This window comes from Acomys russatus, chromosome 32 (assembly GCF_903995435.1).
Source record: "Acomys russatus chromosome 32, mAcoRus1.1, whole genome shotgun sequence".
In the NCBI taxonomy this organism is placed as follows: Eukaryota; Metazoa; Chordata; class Mammalia; order Rodentia; family Muridae; genus Acomys; species Acomys russatus.
In genome coordinates, this window is record NC_067168.1 from 45,148,244 (window position 1) to 45,167,086 (window position 18,843).

The following is an 18,843-nucleotide window of genomic DNA, read 5'->3' on the forward strand; positions in this document are numbered from 1 at the left end:
AGAGAGAGAGAGAGAAAGAGAGAGAGACAGAGTGTGTGTGTGTGTGTGAGAGAGAGAGAGAGAGAGAAGTGTGTGTGTGTGTGTGAGAGAGAGAGAGAGAGAGAGAGTTAGGACAGAAATACCTTTATACATGTATGAGGGTGTCATAGTGAAACCCACTGTTTGATATAGTTAACATGTAGTAATGACATTTTTGAGAATATTGATGCAAATATAAAAGACCATGACATGAGCATGTGCAGAAATGTCTATGATTTGTGTGATTGAATAAGTATAACCAGAAATTAACTTTAAAATGAAAACCAAATTTGAAAGACTAATTTTTTCCTGTGGTGAGAGAAACAAGCGTTGGACTTCCTGAAGAGGTCTGCTCTGAGCGGTCAATGGCATTCCTGGCTGCATTTGCTGCCTCCGACCATTTGGTGTTTTCTAAATTAGAACATGTTCACTCTGAATTGTAGGCTTTGGGAATCTTTGATGGATATTTCCAGCTTTCCAGATCAAACAGACCAAGAGAAAGTCCTCTCTAAAGACTGTTCTCAGAGTTTCAGGCAGGATGAGGACCCAGCTCTGCACCGTTGAGTGTCTCCTTGGGTGACAGCACTAGGAGGCATGTCCTCCCTTTGGTGGATCTGGAGCTGGTGGCCTCTTGATGTCTGGGTGCAGCATCTAGATGTGATTTTAAAGACTTATTTATTTATTACTGTACAGTGCTCTGCCTGCATGTGCATCTGCAGGTTAGAAGGGAGCATTGGATTACATTATAGATGGTTTGAGCCACCACGGGTGCTGGGAATTGAACTCAGGATCTCTGAAGAGCGGTCAGTGCTCTAACCGCTGAGCCATCTCTCCAGGCCCTAGATGTGAATTTTTAACCGTATGCTGATGTCAGTTTCCTTATGCTTTTTCGGGCAGTGAAAGAAATATTAGGTAACAGGAAGGAGTCAGATGAGTCTTCACTCGTCTGTCTGTCCGTCCGTCCGTCCGTCCGCCGTGTCTCTCTCGCTCTCTCTCTCTCTCTCTCTCTCTCTCTCTCTCTCCTGTCTCTCTCTGTGCACACGTGCATGCGTGTAAGTGTGGCCATAAGGCTGCCCATGGAGGTCAGATGACAACATCATGTGCACTCCCTGCCTTCCACTTTGTTGACGACACTGTCTCTTTCGCAGCTGTGTACCTCAAGCTGTGAGCATCCAGATCCTCCCGTGTCCATCTTCCATCTTCCAATAGGAACCCTGATATTACAGATGGGTGCAGTATGGGGTCCAGCTTTGACATGAGTTTTGGGGATCCAAATCAGGCCTTCAGTGTGCGTGGCAAGCACTGCAGCTGCTTACCACGTTCTCTATGAGATTCGGTTGTTTCATATCATTATTTTACCAACAAAAAAACAAACAACAAACAAACAAACAAACAACGCATACTCTCTAAACTGGGCAGCAGGCTGAGAAAGCTGACAAAGCTCAGTGAGCCTTATTCTCTGTCGCGGTTTCATTTCCTCATATGTTTACCTGCCCAGTTGGGTTATTGTGTGTTCTCCAACTGTCCCCTGATGAAGAGACCCTGCTCTCTCTTCATGGTGCACCTGCGCATTGCACATCACTTATATTGAGACCCAGTGTTCTGGTCACATGGTTTAGGCATCTGTTTTTGTCGTCACTATCCTTCAGCAAGCCATCTTTGACATGATGATTCGTTTTTGTAAACTGGGATGTTATGAAAGGCAACAGCGACAGTGACAGATGGAAAAGCGCCCGTTACTCAAGATCACCCACCATCAACTCCTCGGTAGCCAGTGGGGTCACATAAGTGGGTTTTAAGGACACAAATATGATACGATATTAGAGTTCACCTTCTATTTTACCTTGGAAAACAGTGCTTGTATAATTCAATCGCACCATTTTCTTTTGAGTCTGCTGATTAAATGAGAGAACAGTGAAAGACTTCAAGGGACCAAAGAGAAACATGCAGGGGATGGAGTGAGCTAAGCAGTCTGCAAAAATAGGTGAGGATGTGGAGTTCCCAGGTGACAGTGAGGCGGAGTGTTAGAGGGACCCAGAGGGAGAGTTTATGGATGACTACCAGCTAGTCTCAACTGTAAGAATAGACCATATCGGCCGGTAAGATGGGTCAGCACAGAATGTCACTGTCACCAAGACCAAAGAACTGAGCTGGATCCTCGGGAGCTACATAAGGAAAGGAGAGAGTCAACTCCTGAAAACTGGCCTTGACCTACACACACACACACACACACACACACAGAGAGAGAGAGAGAGAGAGAGAGAGAGAGAGAAAGGCATGTACATGAATAAATGCCTTTACAGATCATAAAAACACACACTAGCAATTGACCAGGCCAGGATCAACTGGAACGATTAAAACCATGAGCAAACTCACTTGTGTAACCTATTCTATTGATAAGATACACGACAGTCTTGATAGGAAAACATTAATTAAAACCCCACTACCCAACTGCAACAAAACTCTGAGATGGCAGAGACTTGAACCAAGAACCCCCCACGTGCCTGGCGAATCATGCTTTCTTGCAGATAAGAACACATTTCTTTCAGGGCGAGGCTTCCCTGCCACCAACGGCTTTTTGAACTTCAGAATAGCGAGTGCTGCCCAGGCTTTCAGAGGATGCCCTCACTGACTCACTGAGAGCCCTGGGGCGTGAGGAGGGCGAGATCATGCCACTAATCCTTTTCCTCAGTATAGCTCTCACCTCTTCCTGATTCCTTTTCTAGCACATCTTCCTCTTTAGTTTCTTGTGAACATAAGAAGAAATAAAAATGGGCTTTGTGTGTCTGTGTTGCCCAAGCAGACAGGCAGGCAGGAAAGCAGGCAGAGAGGGAGCTCCCATTAGCCATAGCTAAAGATTCTGAGAAGCACAGTGGGAAGCTAAGAAAAGAGAAAGGCTTGTGTCTGTCAGATAGATTGTATCAAGGACGAGACTATTCCATTGACTTCTGAGTCTTGTCTGGCTACAATTTATTCCCCCGCCTTCACCCCCAACACACAAATACACAGCATGTCTGGGTGGCCTGGATATATCCCAAAGATATGCATTCTCTTCCCCTGTGCCAGCGGCAAACAGCCAATGGTTTCCAGTTTGCACTCTGAAGCTCAGCGCCAACCTGATGTTTCCACAGGGCAGAGGATACTCAGGCTCATCCTGGGCTAGAACCAGACAGGAATAGTTTTGTATCTTTTCATAGTAGTTATGTAAGCAGTTCAGTTAATATGGAGCCTAATAAAGACTGTTCTTGATAACCATTCGGAATGAAAGTTGACACAGCTTTGGAATGTAACTTGGAAATACTGTAAAAATTAAAGTTGGAGTGGCTGGGGCTGTAAGTCAGTGGGTAGAGTGCTTACGGAGCACGCATAAGCATGAGGTCAACTCCAACACTGGGTAAACAGGGCTGGGTAGACCCTGCATGGAATCCTCAGCACTCGGGAGCTGGAGGCCCACCAATCAAACGTTCAGGCCACATAGAGGGTTCAAGGCCAGTCTGCATACGTGAGACCTGGTCTCAAAAAAAAAAAAAAAAAAAAAAAAAAAAAAAAGAATTAAATTATATGCCCCTTGGCCCAGAAACTTCTACTTCTAAAAACTCATCTCTCCAAGATTATTGCATTAGCAGTACAAAGATACGTGCACAAGGCTATTCACCAAAGACCTGACAGTGACACAGGACTCTTCTCATGATTAGAGCTTATCATAGAAAACAGTTCAATTTCTGCCTCTCCCGTGCTGGTGAGACATTCGTCCAACTGGCTACAAAACCAACTGATGGATGCTGAGATTTTTTTTTAGTGCGGTTTCACCGATCTATAGATAATTTGGGCAGCACTAACAATTTAATAACAGTAATCTTCGTGTCCGTTATCACAAGATATATTTAAATTCATATAAGTACTTTAAAATTTCTCTCAATAATTTTTTTCATTTTTCAGTACAAAGGTCTCAGGCATGTATTTCTAGCACCATTTGAATCTGTTTAGCCCCATTTTGCTATTTATTTATTGCCTCTTCTCACCTCTTCTCCAGTTACTAATTTTTCCTTTCTGTTTGCCTGTCATTCGTTTTATCATTCCTCTGTGCCAGCCACCTTTCGGCCTTAGCGGAGAGTCAGATGCTACACTTCTGAACTGTAAACCACCTCCTGAGCGATTTACAGGACCCTATAGGCTCAGATTAAATTTGTTTTTAATTTTTGCATCCTAAAGATTCTGCAGTTTTATTCTGTGATCGTCTTTCTTACAAGAGTTCTTTAAGAACGGCTTTAAAAACAACCGAGTGAGAAGACTTTCCTCTTCCCCCCTCCAGTTTCCTCTCATTTCCTAATTTTATTGCAGAATGACAGGAGAATTTGTATTTGCTATTGCTGCGTTGTGGCGCTAACTGGGGCTGGGCTTTGTGGCGGTTGTTCGTTTTGTTTGGGGATGTGAGGTTAATGTTATGGTCTCAGGGCGATGCAGCCTAGCCCTACCCCTCTCTATCTCACAGACTCTTAACACTCTGTTAGATGCAGAGAGAAATTGTCTCTTAAATCCTCCAATACCTTTGCATAGTCACACAGTCCGTTTTTCAATGCTGTTTCTTTGCCATTCACTGTAAAGTTCTAATTTGCCTGGTATTTAGTGTTAGGAGTGTCACGTTTCTTGGCTTCCTGCCCTGTGGTGTAAGTTCTACTTTCTCTGTTTCTAGATACATGGCTCCTGCTAGCTTTCTGTCTGTCCTTCCTTACAGGTTTGCCTGTTCTTTTGTTCTGTTTGTTTCAGTCAGGGTCTGATGTAGCCCAGCCTGGTCTAGAACTGACTTTGGACTGCTGCTTTCCCTGTCTCTGCTTCCTGAGTCCTGGGGTCACAGGCACAATGTTACCACACCTGGCTTTCCCCTCATTCTTGTTTAGTTCTTTTTGTATCATTTTGTGTGTGGGTGTGTGGATGTATGCCCATGTGTGCAGGCATAACATGTGTGCACATGTGCATGGAGGCCAGAGGTCACCCTCAGCTGTCATTCTTTGGGTGCCGTCTAATTTTTCTGGTTTGTTTTGTTGTTTGTTTTGTTTTTGTTTTTGAGACAAGGTTTTTCTGTGTAGCCCTGGTTATCCTAGAACTAGCTCTGTAGCCCAAGCTAGCCTTGAATCACAGAGATGCACTTGATTCTGCCTCCCGGATCCTGGGACTAATGGCATGCCTGGCTTCAGTTTTTGTTTTGTTTTGTTTTGAGTCAGGTCTCTCTCTGGCCTAGAACTCACTAGCCTAGCTGGCCAGTGAGCTCGGAGATCTGCTTGTATCTGCCTCCCAACGCTGAGATCACAGGCTTGTGGTGCCACACCTAACTTTTTACATGATGCTGAGTTGATAAACAAAAGGGGGAAAAATTACTTAACAACCCAAGACCATTGAAACAACAACTTTCACATGTATTCTAATCACCCCCCATACCTACCCCACCATCGCCCCCAGGTGCAGGCAGAGGACCAGCTTGCAGAAGTGCGTTCTGGGAGGAAGCTCAGGTCATCGGCACCAAGCATCCTGCCCACGAGCCATCTTGTTGGCCCTTGTCTTTGAACCTCTGCCTTTCGGGAAGCAGTGGCACGTGAATGCCTCTCTCCCCCGATTCTATCTGCCTGCTGCTCCTGGTGTCCCCTCTTCGGGGGACTCTGGGACTCAGGGGGAAGAATCCCAGGATCTCATATTATTCAATCTGCAACACGCTTAAGGAGAGCCAGTCTGCTCAGGGGCTTGCCACTCCTCCACCCACTTCTGGTCTCCTTCCCTCGCTTGTTTTGACATCTCGTCCCTGGGTTTCCTTCCCTCCTGCCTCTGTTCTTGTGTTTAGACCGTTTCCCATCCGTGCTGTCACTGCACTGGCATTTTGAGAGAGAGGGTAAAGCATATGCATCCTGTCTTCCGTATTTAACCACAGTCCCCAGGGGACTCCCCAGTGACTCACACTGAGAGGAAAAATGCTTGCACTAGAAGTTCCCGCACGATAGGAAATCTAAGTGCAATCTCATTTCAGCCATATAGATATGAGCTTTATAATTTACCTTGGCATTATATTCTGGTTTATTTTTTTTCTAGTGCTCTCCATTTAATGCAGTGCTCATCTATTTTGTGTTGTTTTGTTTTCTTCTGTTTTGGGACAATGTCCCACTCTAGCCTAAGCTGGCCTGGAGCTCCTTACACATACAGCAAACTTGCCTTGAATTTGTCATGATCCTCCTGCCTCAGCCTCCCCGGTGCTGGTATCATAGGCTTAATGCTCCTGCTTTAGGGTCACAAGTTGTTTTGTTTAAAGGCATCTCACAAGCACACACAATAAGCAAGTGAGGGGACAGTGACACGGTCAATATCAAGCGAAGGCTTTGCTCATCAGTCTAGTTGTAAGCAAATGCCACCAACTAGATGGCTTGAACAACAGGACTTGATTTCCTCATGGTTTGGGAGGCTGGAAAAGGCCCTGGCAGGGTGAGGGCCTGGGGAAGGTGCCTGTGTTAGCTATGGGTGTCTGTCTTCTCCTGCATCGTCAGAGTGTGGGGAGAAACTGGGGCTTTCTTCCTGTGTAGCGTATAAGGTCTACTTGTCACCCAAACCCTAACGCTGGCCAACTTACCAGGCATCCCTCAAAGACCCATATTCAGCACTGTAACATAAATGGTCAGGATTCCAATTCATGAATTTGGGGACAGGGTACAGTTCTGTGTGACAGCTGTCCATGTCCTCGGGTGGAATGTTTCAACACTTTGCAGTCCCTACCGGTCTGTCTCAGGGGCTCTGTTTCACAGCTTTTGCCTTTTTGTGGCTTATTTCACATTTATTTTATTTTTCAAGAAAGAGTTTCTCTGTTACACAGACCCCTGGCTGTCCTGGACTCTCTTTGTAGACCAGGTTGGCTTCAAACTCACAGCTATCTGCCTGCCTCTGCCTCTGCCTCCTGTGAGCTGGGATCAAAGGTGTGCGCCACCACGCCCAGTTCACTTCAATTTTTAACTCCTATCATGCTGTGGTTTGAATTCGTCTCCCCAAAAACATATGTTTTGACCAGGTATGGTGACAGATCTCTTTAGCTGCAGCCCTGACCCCAGCACCTGGGAGACAGTGGCAGGAAGATAGTTCCAGGCTAACCTAAGGGATGTAAAGAACTCAAAGCCAGCCAGGGCTTCATAATATGCTGTCTTAAAACAAAACATATTTCAAAGATTTAATTCTTCACTTCACATATCTTAAATTGTTTAGGACACTTTTATTTACTAACTTGTGTGTGTGTGTGTGTGTACATATATGTGCATATGACTGCATGCATCCCATAATATGTGACTAGGGGTCAAAGGACAACTTTAGTCTCTCCTTCCACTACGTGGGTCACAGGGGCTGACTCCAGGCCGGCTGGGCAGCAGGTGTCTTTAACCATCTCACCAGCTCCCAGTTCATATGTTTACGAGGCAGGTGTTTGGGAGGTAGTTGGATTAGCTGAGGCCATGGGAGTGAGGCCTTTGTGATGGCGTCATAAGGAGACAGGACTAGGTTGCCATGTTTACTGTTTCTCACTGTGCTGTGATGCCACAGGATGACCCTCACCAGAGGCCATGGAGGTGCTGGCATCCTGCTCCGGGATTTCCTGTCCTCCATAACTGTGAGCCAACAGGCATGATCACAATCACTAAAGCCTCGGGCATTTTGTTATAGCAAGAGGAAGTAGATTAGGTCAACCCCAATGAGAAATTGCCTTCGCTTGTTTTCAAGTGTGGTATTAAAGGAACCATGGTTACAGAATCCTTTATTTTGGGTCTGCATTCTGTTCTTAAGACTCATTCATGTTCTTATATGGACCCATGTTAGCTACATTCATTGTTATAAATTATCCAATTGATAATATAACATTTAACGCACTAGGCAGTTACGGACAGTTCTCTCCAGTTCTCACTGTAAGAGTAATGGCCATAGGCTTCCTCAAAGCTAGGTTTTGGTGCCCACAGGTAGGAATTTGGCTGTGTGTGGACATCTGAGTATAACAAAAGAGCACAGTGTATACATGTCTTTCTCTTTACTTACTGCCAGCCAGTACCATCGAATGTATTCCAAATCTATGCCCTTACCCACCACTGGCACAACTGCCTCCAATTCCCCATATCCTTCCAGATGTTTGGCATGGCCACACTTCAGGCATTTTCCTTACATGACAAGTGCCAATAATCTCTCACTGTAATTTTAATTTTGCCGTCTTCAATAAAAAAAAAGTTTTAAGCCTTTCATGAGCTAATAGAACATTTGGAATCCTGCTTATTCAAAATTTGCTTTCTTTCTCTAAAATGGATTGGGCTGTCATTTTTTTTTTTTTAAAGTTTGACTTTTGGAGATGGGCCGTGACTCTGAGTGTAAGTTCTCCTCAGAGCTGTGCTGGCATGGGCATCTTCTTTCTCCTAAGGGTATCTTCTGGGGTAGTGGATCTTTCAACCTGTGGGGTGCAATCCTTTCAGGGGTCACGGGGTCACCTAAGACCATCTGGAGACACAAATATTTACATTACGATTCATAGCTAGCAAATTTACAGTTATGAAGTAACAATGAACATAATTTTATGGTTGGGGTCACCACAGCATAAGGAGCTGTACTAAAGGTTCACAGCACTGGGAAGGTTAAAAGCTAGAGAGATAGCTCAACAATTGTGAGCATTTGCTGGGTTTTTGTTTTGGTTTGGTTTGGTTTGTTTGTTTGTTTGTTTTCCCACTGCCCAGACAGGGTTTCTCTTGTAGTCCTGGCTGTCCTTGGATGGCGCCTCGAACTCACAGAGATCCATCTGCTTCTGCCTCCTGAGTGCTGGGATGAAAGGTGTGCGCCACCATGCCTGTTCTTACAAGGGACCTGGGCTACCTGCACCCATTTCAGGCAGCACAGAACCATCTGTAGCTTCAACTCTAGGGGATCCCATGCCCTCTACTGGCCTCTGTGGGCACTGCACTAGGGCTGTACCTATGCTCACACCTACATAAATAAAATAAATCTTAGTTATCACCCGGTGAACAAAAACTCTTAGTTTTAGTTCTTTTCCTCCTAGTTAGTGTTTCTTGTGTCATGTGCAATAAGACCTTCCTTGCCTGAGAACATGAAAGCATTCCTCTTGCTTTTGTTTTCCTTCTAAGACTCTACACATTTGGAATTCACAAAGAAAGTTAAGTGTGACTGCACGGAGAACCAACTCTGCTGTGTGATGCTGATGTGCTTATTTAGTTTAATTATTCCACCAGGTCTCCCGACTCTTCATAACTCCTCTGCCACAGACTGACCTTCCCTGCTGTTCGGTGGTGTGGCCTTTCTCGCAGATTAAATGCCTGCACACACATGCTGCTCTGTTAAGAGTCTGGCTAACCTCACAGCGATGGCTTTGGAGGCAGTTTGACCCCAGTGGGGTGATTTCTCCTCCCTCCTTTTCCTTCTCAGAACTGTCTTGGCTATAATTTACTTTGAGTCTCCACATACATTTCAGAGTCAGTTTGCCATAAATGCTTGTTGAGACTGCTTTGGAAATCTTACTAAATCGATTAGTCATCTGCACAGTTCTACAATATTGAGACTTGGAGTCTGGCAACATGGCATTATCTCCCCATTTGGGGGGTTGTTTCTGTAATTTACTTAATGCTTTGATAGTCTTTTTTTTCTAGAAGCTTGATATTTTGAACTGCCAGCCTAAATGATACTTCAAGAATTATTTTATATCCATCTTGCTGCGCTACATACATATATAACTGATTAATATATATTTAGTCACACAACTATCTTGAGGTGCAGCCTTACCAATTCCACAAGACTCTAAATATCCACTTTACTAATTATTTATGCACACGCATGTGTGTCTGGTGTGTGTGTTCACTGCACATGAGTGCAGATGCGCAAGGAGGCCAGAAGAGGGTGCTGGATCCCCTGGAGCTGGCTTCCATGGGCACCTGCTGTCACACGCATGAGAACACACAATAGGCAGGTGCAAGCTGCCCAGTGCGAGTGCTGGGAGTTAACTCTGGTCCTCTGCAAGAGGCCCTGCTGAGGCAGCTTCTAACGCTAGTAGTTTCTCCCTGGGTTATACTGGCTATTTTATGTACTCTGCATAGTTTTCTGTAAGTTACAGCATGTTTGGTTATTTTCTTGCCCATGCACTTTACTTTTTTATTCTTACTACACTGGCCAGAACCTCTTCTATGAAACTGAACGGACGAGGATAGACATCTCTGATATTTACCTTCTCCCTTTGGTCTCAAAGTGAGAGAGCTCCATGCTCACAATTAAGTGTGATATATGGACGCCCTTTCTGGAGGGCACTATTTTTTTTGAAGAATTAATACTTCTTAATCACAGTGTGACAATTTCTCTTTGCTGCAACTCTTCTAAGAGTTTCAAAATCATAAATGGAAATTGAACTTTATCAAACGGAGTTTCCAGTATCCGTTAAAATGGCCACACAATTTCCCCTCCTTTTGCTGTATTAATCGAGATGGAGTGTCTTTTCTATTGCAGTGTGTGTTGCTTTTTGAGTTAGCAAGAGTGAACGGCGGGAAGAGAGAGCGCTTTTCAGAAACCCTGTTGCTACACCTGAGGGCTCAAGCAAGGGCAGGGACACCTGCCCTGTCTGTGATGATCCTGTCTGTTTTTAGAAAATGCTTCTACTCTAAAACCAAAGAGGTTTAGTCTGCCGGCCAGAGGCACGGGAACCCTAGCCGTGTTACACCTGAGCCGGGACAGCCTCACTCATGTCCCAGACCCTGAGCCGGGATGGATTACACGGCCTCACTCATGTCCCAGGGTGTGAACCTGCTGCTCACACTTCTTCCTGAGTTTGTTCCCACCTCTTCAAGTGTAGGCCTTCCTGGAACTTCATTCTCACATGCCGAGTGTGTGTGTTTGTGTGTGTGTGTGTGTGTGTGTGTGTGTGTGTGTGTGTGTGTGTGTCTGGGAGGACTCACCTGCCCAGGGCATTGGAACAGAATGAAATCAGATGCTGTAGGCATCAGAGTTTTAAAAGGCTGATAACCACTGACCCTCACTGTCTCGCGTGAATTTAGGGACAAGGCACAGAGATGAAACCTGACCATTGCCAAGTCAAATAGGCAGCAGAACTCAGACACGTCCAAACAGGAGCTGGCATGAAAAACAAAAGGGAAAGGCTGCAAAGAAAGAGAGGACATGGGAGAGAAGGCAGAAGCATGGTGGCGATTTTACTCACTCGATTTTCTCCGGAAGCTCGTTGTGGGTCATGCACACACAGTTGATCAAAATGGTGACGGTAATGAATATGGAGAACCAGCTGTGAGTACACGTCAAGGAGGAGTGAGAGCTTCCGGTCAGCTCCGTCAGATTACCCTGCTGCTGAGTGAGAAGTTTGCAGCTCAGCCAACATCAGCTTTGCGGCCGTGTCGTGCGGTTGCTGCTCAGTGTGGAGTGCCCAGCCCATGCTGAGAGCTCTGTCTTTATTATAAACTGCAGAAGGAGTTGTAACAGCAGTAATGAGAGTGCTGGATACGGAACCCAGGGCCTTGTACTAGGCAAATACTTCACCATGGAGCCAAATCCCCAAGCCCTGTCCAAATTATGCCAAAGGCCACTCACCTATGGGTAGCGTTTATCACTTACATTTAGGATCTGAGCAAACAGCGTGATGAGTCTTAAATAGCCTTTCTGAATCATGCTGCATCGTGCAGCCTGGTAGCCATAGTTACCAGGTGGAGGGCATTACTTCTTATGAAACTCGGTTTACTTGGATTGTTTTCCTCAGCTGAGCTCAACCACACTGAAGCAATGGTTTTTGCGTAGGGATGGCCAAAGCAGGCTCCAGGAAGGGAAAGGCCTGGCTCTGGAAGGAGAATGAGATGGGGACCAGCCAGAGAGAGACTCTTAGGAGTGGAGGCTCAGCTGAGGGATACCTCAGAATGGGAGGAGGCTGAAGGGAAGGTGGGTGCGCAGGAGTAATAGATGGAGGGAGGAAGAGTCTGAAAGCAGAGCCCTCACAGGACTGAGTGAGCTCCTATCATCCTGCACAGAAGCTTCGCCCCCAGGGGAAGGCTGGTACCCATCCCTCATCACCACCACTCAGATATCCTACAGGTGCCTTTCATGTCTTTGTGTTACAATGACTTGGGAAGACATATATATATATATATATTTTTTTTTTTTTTTTTTGAATGGGGAAATTCTGCTAACAAAACCACATTTTCTCATTGACTTACAATTAGGAAATATGGCCGCATGGGGGGGGGGGGGGAAACAGCCTAAGCACAAAAATTAAAATTGTATCTTCAGTTCCACAAACCTCTACAAGCTGTGTGATATCACACGACTGTGAAGGCATCCACAAAGAGGTGACTGGAGTTATAACTTTGAATGAAATATTATTAGACTGAGGTTTCCGTACCGTGAAGAGTCTTGTTTGGGGCTGTAGTGACCAAACTGATAGGATTAAGAACATCCGAGCACACTGTGTGAGGAGACCCCTTCATTAAGGACATCCGAGCACACTGTGTGAGGAGACCCCCTTCAACAGGCTTTCGGTCCAGCTCGGACTCCACCAGGTAACTAGTTACTCACCAGATCTCAAGACCGAAAGACTATTCGTTGGTCACTTGGCTGTTGATAAAGATTTTATTTCTAATTAGCTGTTGCTTACTTATCTCCATGTAAATCAGCTGGAATCCACAGAGGATGCTTTGTGCGTTGGCTATTTCTCTTTATTGGGTGTTCTGTGTTACTGTCTATCTCCTCTTTTAAAACATAAAATGTAGTTTTGGTGAGCAGTTGTATTTTTAAAAAAAAAAAACTTTTATTCTTCTTTCTTATATTATATCTCGACTGCAATTTTCCCTCTCTCCTCTCTCCCTGAGTCTCTTCCCCCCTTCTCTCTCCCCCAGACTGACCCCCTCCGCCTCCTCTCAGAGACTAGCAGGGATATCCATCAAACACAGTATAACAAGCGAAGTGAGACCAGGTGCGCATCATCACATCAGGGCTGGATGAGGAGGCCCAAGAGGAAGATAAACAGCTGGGTGGAGAAAGTGTGCTTAACATCTTGAATCTCAGTCACACTTTAAAAAAAAATATTTAAAAAATAAAAACTCATATTTGTTTTATGCAGAAAATAAAATGGCTTCGTATAGTTTTAAACAGAAGAAAACCTGGGAAAAACTCAGGTTACCAAGCTCTTGCCTGAATACAACTTTTTTAAAAATTGGTCAAAGCAAAAGATGTTTCCAGTGGTCAGTCATGCCTAGTCCTAGCACACCTGAGGCCAGTGGAACTTAGAAGAAAGCCCAACTTTCCCACCTACTGTTTCAAAGAAGGAACATAGTGGAGTCTTTTTTATGCAAAACTGGGTCTTTCTGCTTCAATGCCCAGAAGTTGAATTCAAATGTATGAAAAAAAAAAAAAAAAAAAAAAAAAAAGCAACATTTTACCAGAGTAGAGATTGCCCACTGAGAGAATTATTACCCTAATCTGTGTCCATTCACTTGCTGTCTACTTCCTCGCTAAAGATGCTGCCCTTGAGACGTTGGAGGCTGGACCTCTCCACTAGCTGTGTGACCCTGGGACACGTCTAAAATGCCTCTGAGTGTTAGTTTCTTTGGCTGTAAAACGGGGCGCTGCTAATCCTTTCCCAGGCTCTTGTACCTATGATAGATAGTGTTGACACTTGGGAAGTAGTTAGCCACTGGGGGGCCTGCTATTATCATGAAGTATTCTGAAGAATCTAAAAATCCATGAATCAATTCAGAAAATGGAGCTCCTGCTGAGCGGCCCATAAAGATAACCACAGCAAGAGGAAATGGGCAGTTCATCATCAAGCAGTGTAGTGAGACAGTGAGTGTGGGGCAAGCTCTCTGCCAGGCTTCCCAGCTCAGGTACCATTGGGCAGTTTCCTAGGCTGCTCCGCAGTGGCTGGGGTTGGCCAGGGAAAGAGTGGTTCCCTCTCTACTAACCACGCTTGAGGACAGAGGCTAGCTACCATCTGTCATGCAACGGGGCAAGGCTGTTCTGAACGTGAACTTCCTGGAAGCCAGGGCTGTGCACAGAGGTAACCGGTGGGCAGCGTGGTCCTCATATGGGTCCCCTAGTAAGGGGAACATGGGCCGCCTCTGACGTGGACTCTGTTGCCTACTTTTCCATCACTTTCCTCTGGCAGGGTTACCTCACTGACTACAGAGGAAGAAGGCGTGCTCAGTCCTGGTGTGACTTGATATGCTGTGTGGGTGGATAGTGAATGGCGCTCCCCTTCTCTGAGGAATAGGGGAGGGGGACAGGGGAAAAGAGAGGGGGGGGTGGGACTGGGAGGAGAGGAGAGAGAGGGCTATGACCAGTATATAAACTGAATAATTAATTTTTTTATTAAAAAAACCATAACTGTGCAAAGGATACGAGTGGACAGACACTTTGATGGCCGTTCTTCTGATCAGGTTGAAGGGACTGAAGAGCCACAGGGCCCAGGTGGCACTGAACCTGGAAATGGTCCTGCCTTTATCCAACACCATGAACGTCTGGAACAAAGCAAAGCAGAAACAAGAATCGAGGTGGCCTCCTCTTAGGGTCATTAGTGGGACCTGTTTGAAGAACCATGACTCACTGACCATTGAGTGGAGGTGCAGAGAGTTAGAGGCATCAGTGGCCACATCCACAAGAATCTGGACTCCACGGCTGACTGTATACCAAGGCAAGCCCACTGAGCATGCTTCATGGACAGCAGCTTCACTCAAGGGCTGGATGTATGCAGCATGCCCAGGGCAGGGTTCTGACGTGTGTGCGCGCGCGCGCGCGCGCGTGTGTGTGTGTGTGTGTGTGTGTGCATTGATCGGACAGGAATCAACCTCAAGTGTCATTCCTTGGGAGCCTTCCACCTGTTTTTTGTTTGTTTGTTTTGTCTTGTTTTTTGAGACAGTCTCTCAGTGTCCTGGAGCTCACTGAGAAGGCTAGGTTGGCCAGACAGTGAACCCCAGGGATCTACCCTCCTCCCCTCCCTTTTCCTCCTCCTCCCCTTCCTACTCCTCTTCCTCTTCTGAAGGGGAGGAAAACATGTTTTTGTTTAGATCACAAGTGGGGGGAATGAGAAAAAGACTTGTGAGAGAGCAGGTGATGTTTATCCCCTCAGAAGTTGAACCACCATGTGGAGGAGCTTGGTTATTAAGCAGCTGAAAAACATCCTTGAACAAACGCTGAGAGGAGGTATAAATGTGAGCCAAAAACAAGAGGCGGGGCCTTTGGAGGCTTGGGATAGTTTTGGATGTTCACTGCTCCACTTCAAGACGCTCCTAGAGAGAACCGCTTGAAGGAAGGCTTCAGGGCTTTGGGCTCTGGCTGAGGTTCTGGGTTCTGGTTGCTCCAGGCTCCAGAAGAAATCCTGATGATTACGCCAGGGGATTCATTCCTCAGACCTGATATCCTTGCGATTTTGTTATTGTATTCTTTAATCTTCTTTTCCTATTGTTTATGTTAGTTGGGTTATAATTGAGGTACTCTTGGTTAATAAGTTCATAATAAATATATTTGTTAAGAAAATTGAGCCTATACTCCTCCTCCTCCAGACTGAGATTGCAGGCATGTTCCACTAGGCCCAGCTGTTTTTTCTCACATGTGTTCAAGGGATCAAACTCAGATCTCCACAATTGCTCAGCAGAAACTTTACCGACAGTCATCTCCCAGCTCCAGCATTTAATTTCTGTCTGACTGGAGGACTCTGGTCCTGTGATGCCCCTGCTTTCTACTACCTGGATCTCAGCTCTACGCCATCCCAGTTCTCTCCTCTGTGCATTTAGGAGAGGTGAGTTCTTGGGAAGAGAGAGAAGGGGAAAAGACAGCCCTACGGATTTTTATCTCTTCTACAAACTATCTACAATGGCTTGTGCCCACTTCTTGTCATTCCAAAACACCTATTTACCATGTTCTGGCTACGTTGAACATCTAAGGTGCAGCACACACACACACACACACACACACACACACATACACACTATATGTTTGTATGTATACAACCTGTGTATACATCCTGTGATGGCCAGTGTTGTCACCTTGGCACAATCTAGAATTTCCCAGGAAGAGACCCTCAATAGTGGTTGTCTGGATTGGCTTGGCCTGTTGGCATGTCTGGGCAGGGGATTGCCTTGGTCATGTTAACTAAGGTGAGAAGACCCAATCACTGTGGGTGGTGCTATTCCTAGGCAGAGAGCCTGACTGTGTAAGAGAAGAGAGAGCAAGATGAACAGTAGTGCACACATATCTGCCACTCTTATCTTTCAACTACACACACAATGTGACTAGCTACTCAAGATCCTGCTGCCGTGGCCTTGCTGCTGTGATGGGGTGCAGCCTGGAGCTACAAGCTGATGAATCCTTTCTCCCTTGAGTTGCTTATGTCAGAGCACTTTATCACCACAACATGAAGGAAAGCAGGACACACATCATATTAGAAATGAAAAACTTCCAGTGGCTGTTGTTGAGATGTTGCTCCCTTGGTTACCACTGTATGCTCACAAGACGGTGTGAGTAAGAGACAGGGGATGGCAAACTATCAGTTGCCAGTTTTGACTTTAGTAACCCATGACAGAGCTTGGAAGACTCCAGGGTCTCTAAGACCATATGTTAGAGAACCCTGGTTTAAGGTAGCCTTCTCTCAACCTCAAAATGCTGGCTCTTGATATGCAAAGCGGGCTAATACCTCTAGAGGCCCTAGGCTGTGTCTCATCCATCAGAGCAAACAACTCACAGAGTTCCTAAAGATTGAGAGAGGGGTGCATTCAACTTGTTTTATGTCATCTTATTCTTCAGTAATCAGCCACTTCCCACGGGGTTGAGGACCTCTGGGCTGAATGCAGATGTTCCCAGGGGCAGCTCTTACCCGGTGTGTGCTGTAGAAAGGGTCGAGGTCCTCCAGGGGCTCCCCAACCAGTTCTGCCGGGAGTTCACCATAGAACCTGGGCAGCTGGTTACAGGCTTTCAGGTCCAGCTGCGGCCTGGGCTTCTCATCCTTGTCCTTGTGCCATCTGGGCTTAGTTCTGACCTTCTTGGCGCCACCGCGGGCAGCTATTCGTTTCTCAATCTCTGCCAGCGACTCTGGGGTAAACCGTCGGAAGTTGTTAGCTCCCAGGGACGCAAACGGGAGCTCCATCTTTTCATTCTTCCCGAGGAAGCATTCACACTCTTACGGGAGAAAAATAACCACAGAGAGATGATAGTTTGTCCATGGGATCTCTCCCTTCATCGCCCCTCCCTGATTGCTAGAACAGCCCCCCCCACTCCCCACCCACCCTCACTCTGCGCCTTTGTCTCCGGCTCCTGAATGTCATAGTTGTCCCCGGACCCCAACACTAAATTCTGTCCTCGGCAGGCCCTCTACAAAATCCAGGTACCGCAGGTGTGTCTTTGCTCTCTCTATACATGGAAGCCATGGCCTCTTCCTTCACTTTGTAACAAGCCCCATTCATTTCCTACAAACTAGCTTTATACAGTTTGCCATCTTTCCTCATCTCAAGGGTTGCTCAGATACAGCCTGCCCCTGACCTCACTGAAGACTCTGGCTCCTGATCTCTACTTAAGTCTCCCCTCCTTTCTGACCTCAGCCTTTTATCTGCTGCTATTTTTTTTTTTTTCTGTATTTCTCCCTTGTCTTTGACCTGCCTTTGGATCTCAGTGTCCACAGCAGGGGAGTTTTCTTCCTAACCACATTAGACTAGACTGCCCCACTTAACTCCCACGTTGACCCAGAGAAGTTGAGCTTGGTTTCCATTGAACTTGGGCTGCTCTGGCTTGGAGCTGGCAACCAAGAAGACGGGTACAGTCTGGGAATCAGCTAGATTCCCTAGTTAGCGGTTTCCTCTAGTCTGAGATTTCACTCCTATGTCTTTGCTGACAGACTATTCTGTCTCTTCACGGAGAAAGCCAAAAGCCATGTTTTCTAATTGATGAAGAAAACCAGATCTCCAAAATTTCGATTCACCTACATTCACAGCCTCCCTTCCTCATCCTGTCTTTTGAAAGTGTCACCTCCTCCTCGTCCCTTCCAGGGTCAGTCCTTGCCTTCCCCTTCAGATATTACTCCCCCCCCCCAATCCCTGCCCTCTCCTTTCCCTGGATTCTTCCTATCAGCAGTTAGAGATGCTTAACTCTTTTTTTTTTTTTTTTTTAACTTTAGCAATCCTTGTTTGGGGCTGGTGTGCCAGTTCAGTAGATAAAGTTGCTGCTGCGCAGCCTGGTGATCTGAGTTCAGTCCCTGAAACCGATGAAGGAGCAGAAGGAGAGAAGCGAACCTGGCAACACACCCTCTGACCTGCAGACATGTGCCATGGCGCACATCCCCACACACATGCGCAGACACACACAAGTTAAATTACAAAACTTAACATGTTTGCTCAAGGCTGGAAAGATAGCTCAAAGGCTGAAGGCATTTGCTGTGCAAGTTGGGAGACCAGAGTTCCATTGTTGGACTTCACACAGAGGCGGAGAGAACAGATTCCACACAGCTGTCCTCTGACCTCTACGTGTGTGTATGTGAGTGTGTGCATGCACGCCCCCACAAGTATTAAGTAAAAATGTAAACACACGCTTTGTGCACAGCCCGTGTTGAGATTGCTCCATCTCTGAGCTCATTCTCTGCTGAGCTTCACAAAGGAATTGCTCCTAGTGATGGCTTCCAGTCACTCTGACATTTTTGCAACTTGACTTTTGCCCTTACCTCACTGAAATGTACCCCTGCCAAAGACACCTTTTGGTGGCTAACTTAGGCCACTGGCTATTCTGGTTCCCTTCTTTTATTTTATTTTTAAATATTTATTTATTATGTATACAGTGTTCTGCCTCCATGTGTGC

At 46.0% G+C, this 18,843-nt stretch overlaps 1 protein-coding gene across 4 annotated transcripts in view; it reads right to left on the reverse strand.

The window, feature by feature from the left end:
- The window catches only part of Scn10a (sodium voltage-gated channel alpha subunit 10), a 107,528-nt gene extending 90,382 nt beyond the window's left edge, over nucleotides 1-17,146 (reverse strand). For all 4 annotated transcript variants that reach the window (XM_051139999.1, XM_051139998.1, XM_051139997.1 and 1 more), the window contains exons 1-3: nucleotides 16,877-17,146; nucleotides 14,407-14,525; nucleotides 11,228-11,308 (exon numbers count right to left, since the gene is read on the reverse strand). In XM_051139999.1, coding sequence (XP_050995956.1) covers nucleotides 11,228-11,308; nucleotides 14,407-14,525; nucleotides 16,877-17,146 — 470 coding nt within the window. The remainder of the gene's footprint in view (nucleotides 1-11,227; nucleotides 11,309-14,406; nucleotides 14,526-16,876) is intronic.
- Nucleotides 17,147-18,843: the final 1,697 nt, after the last annotated feature.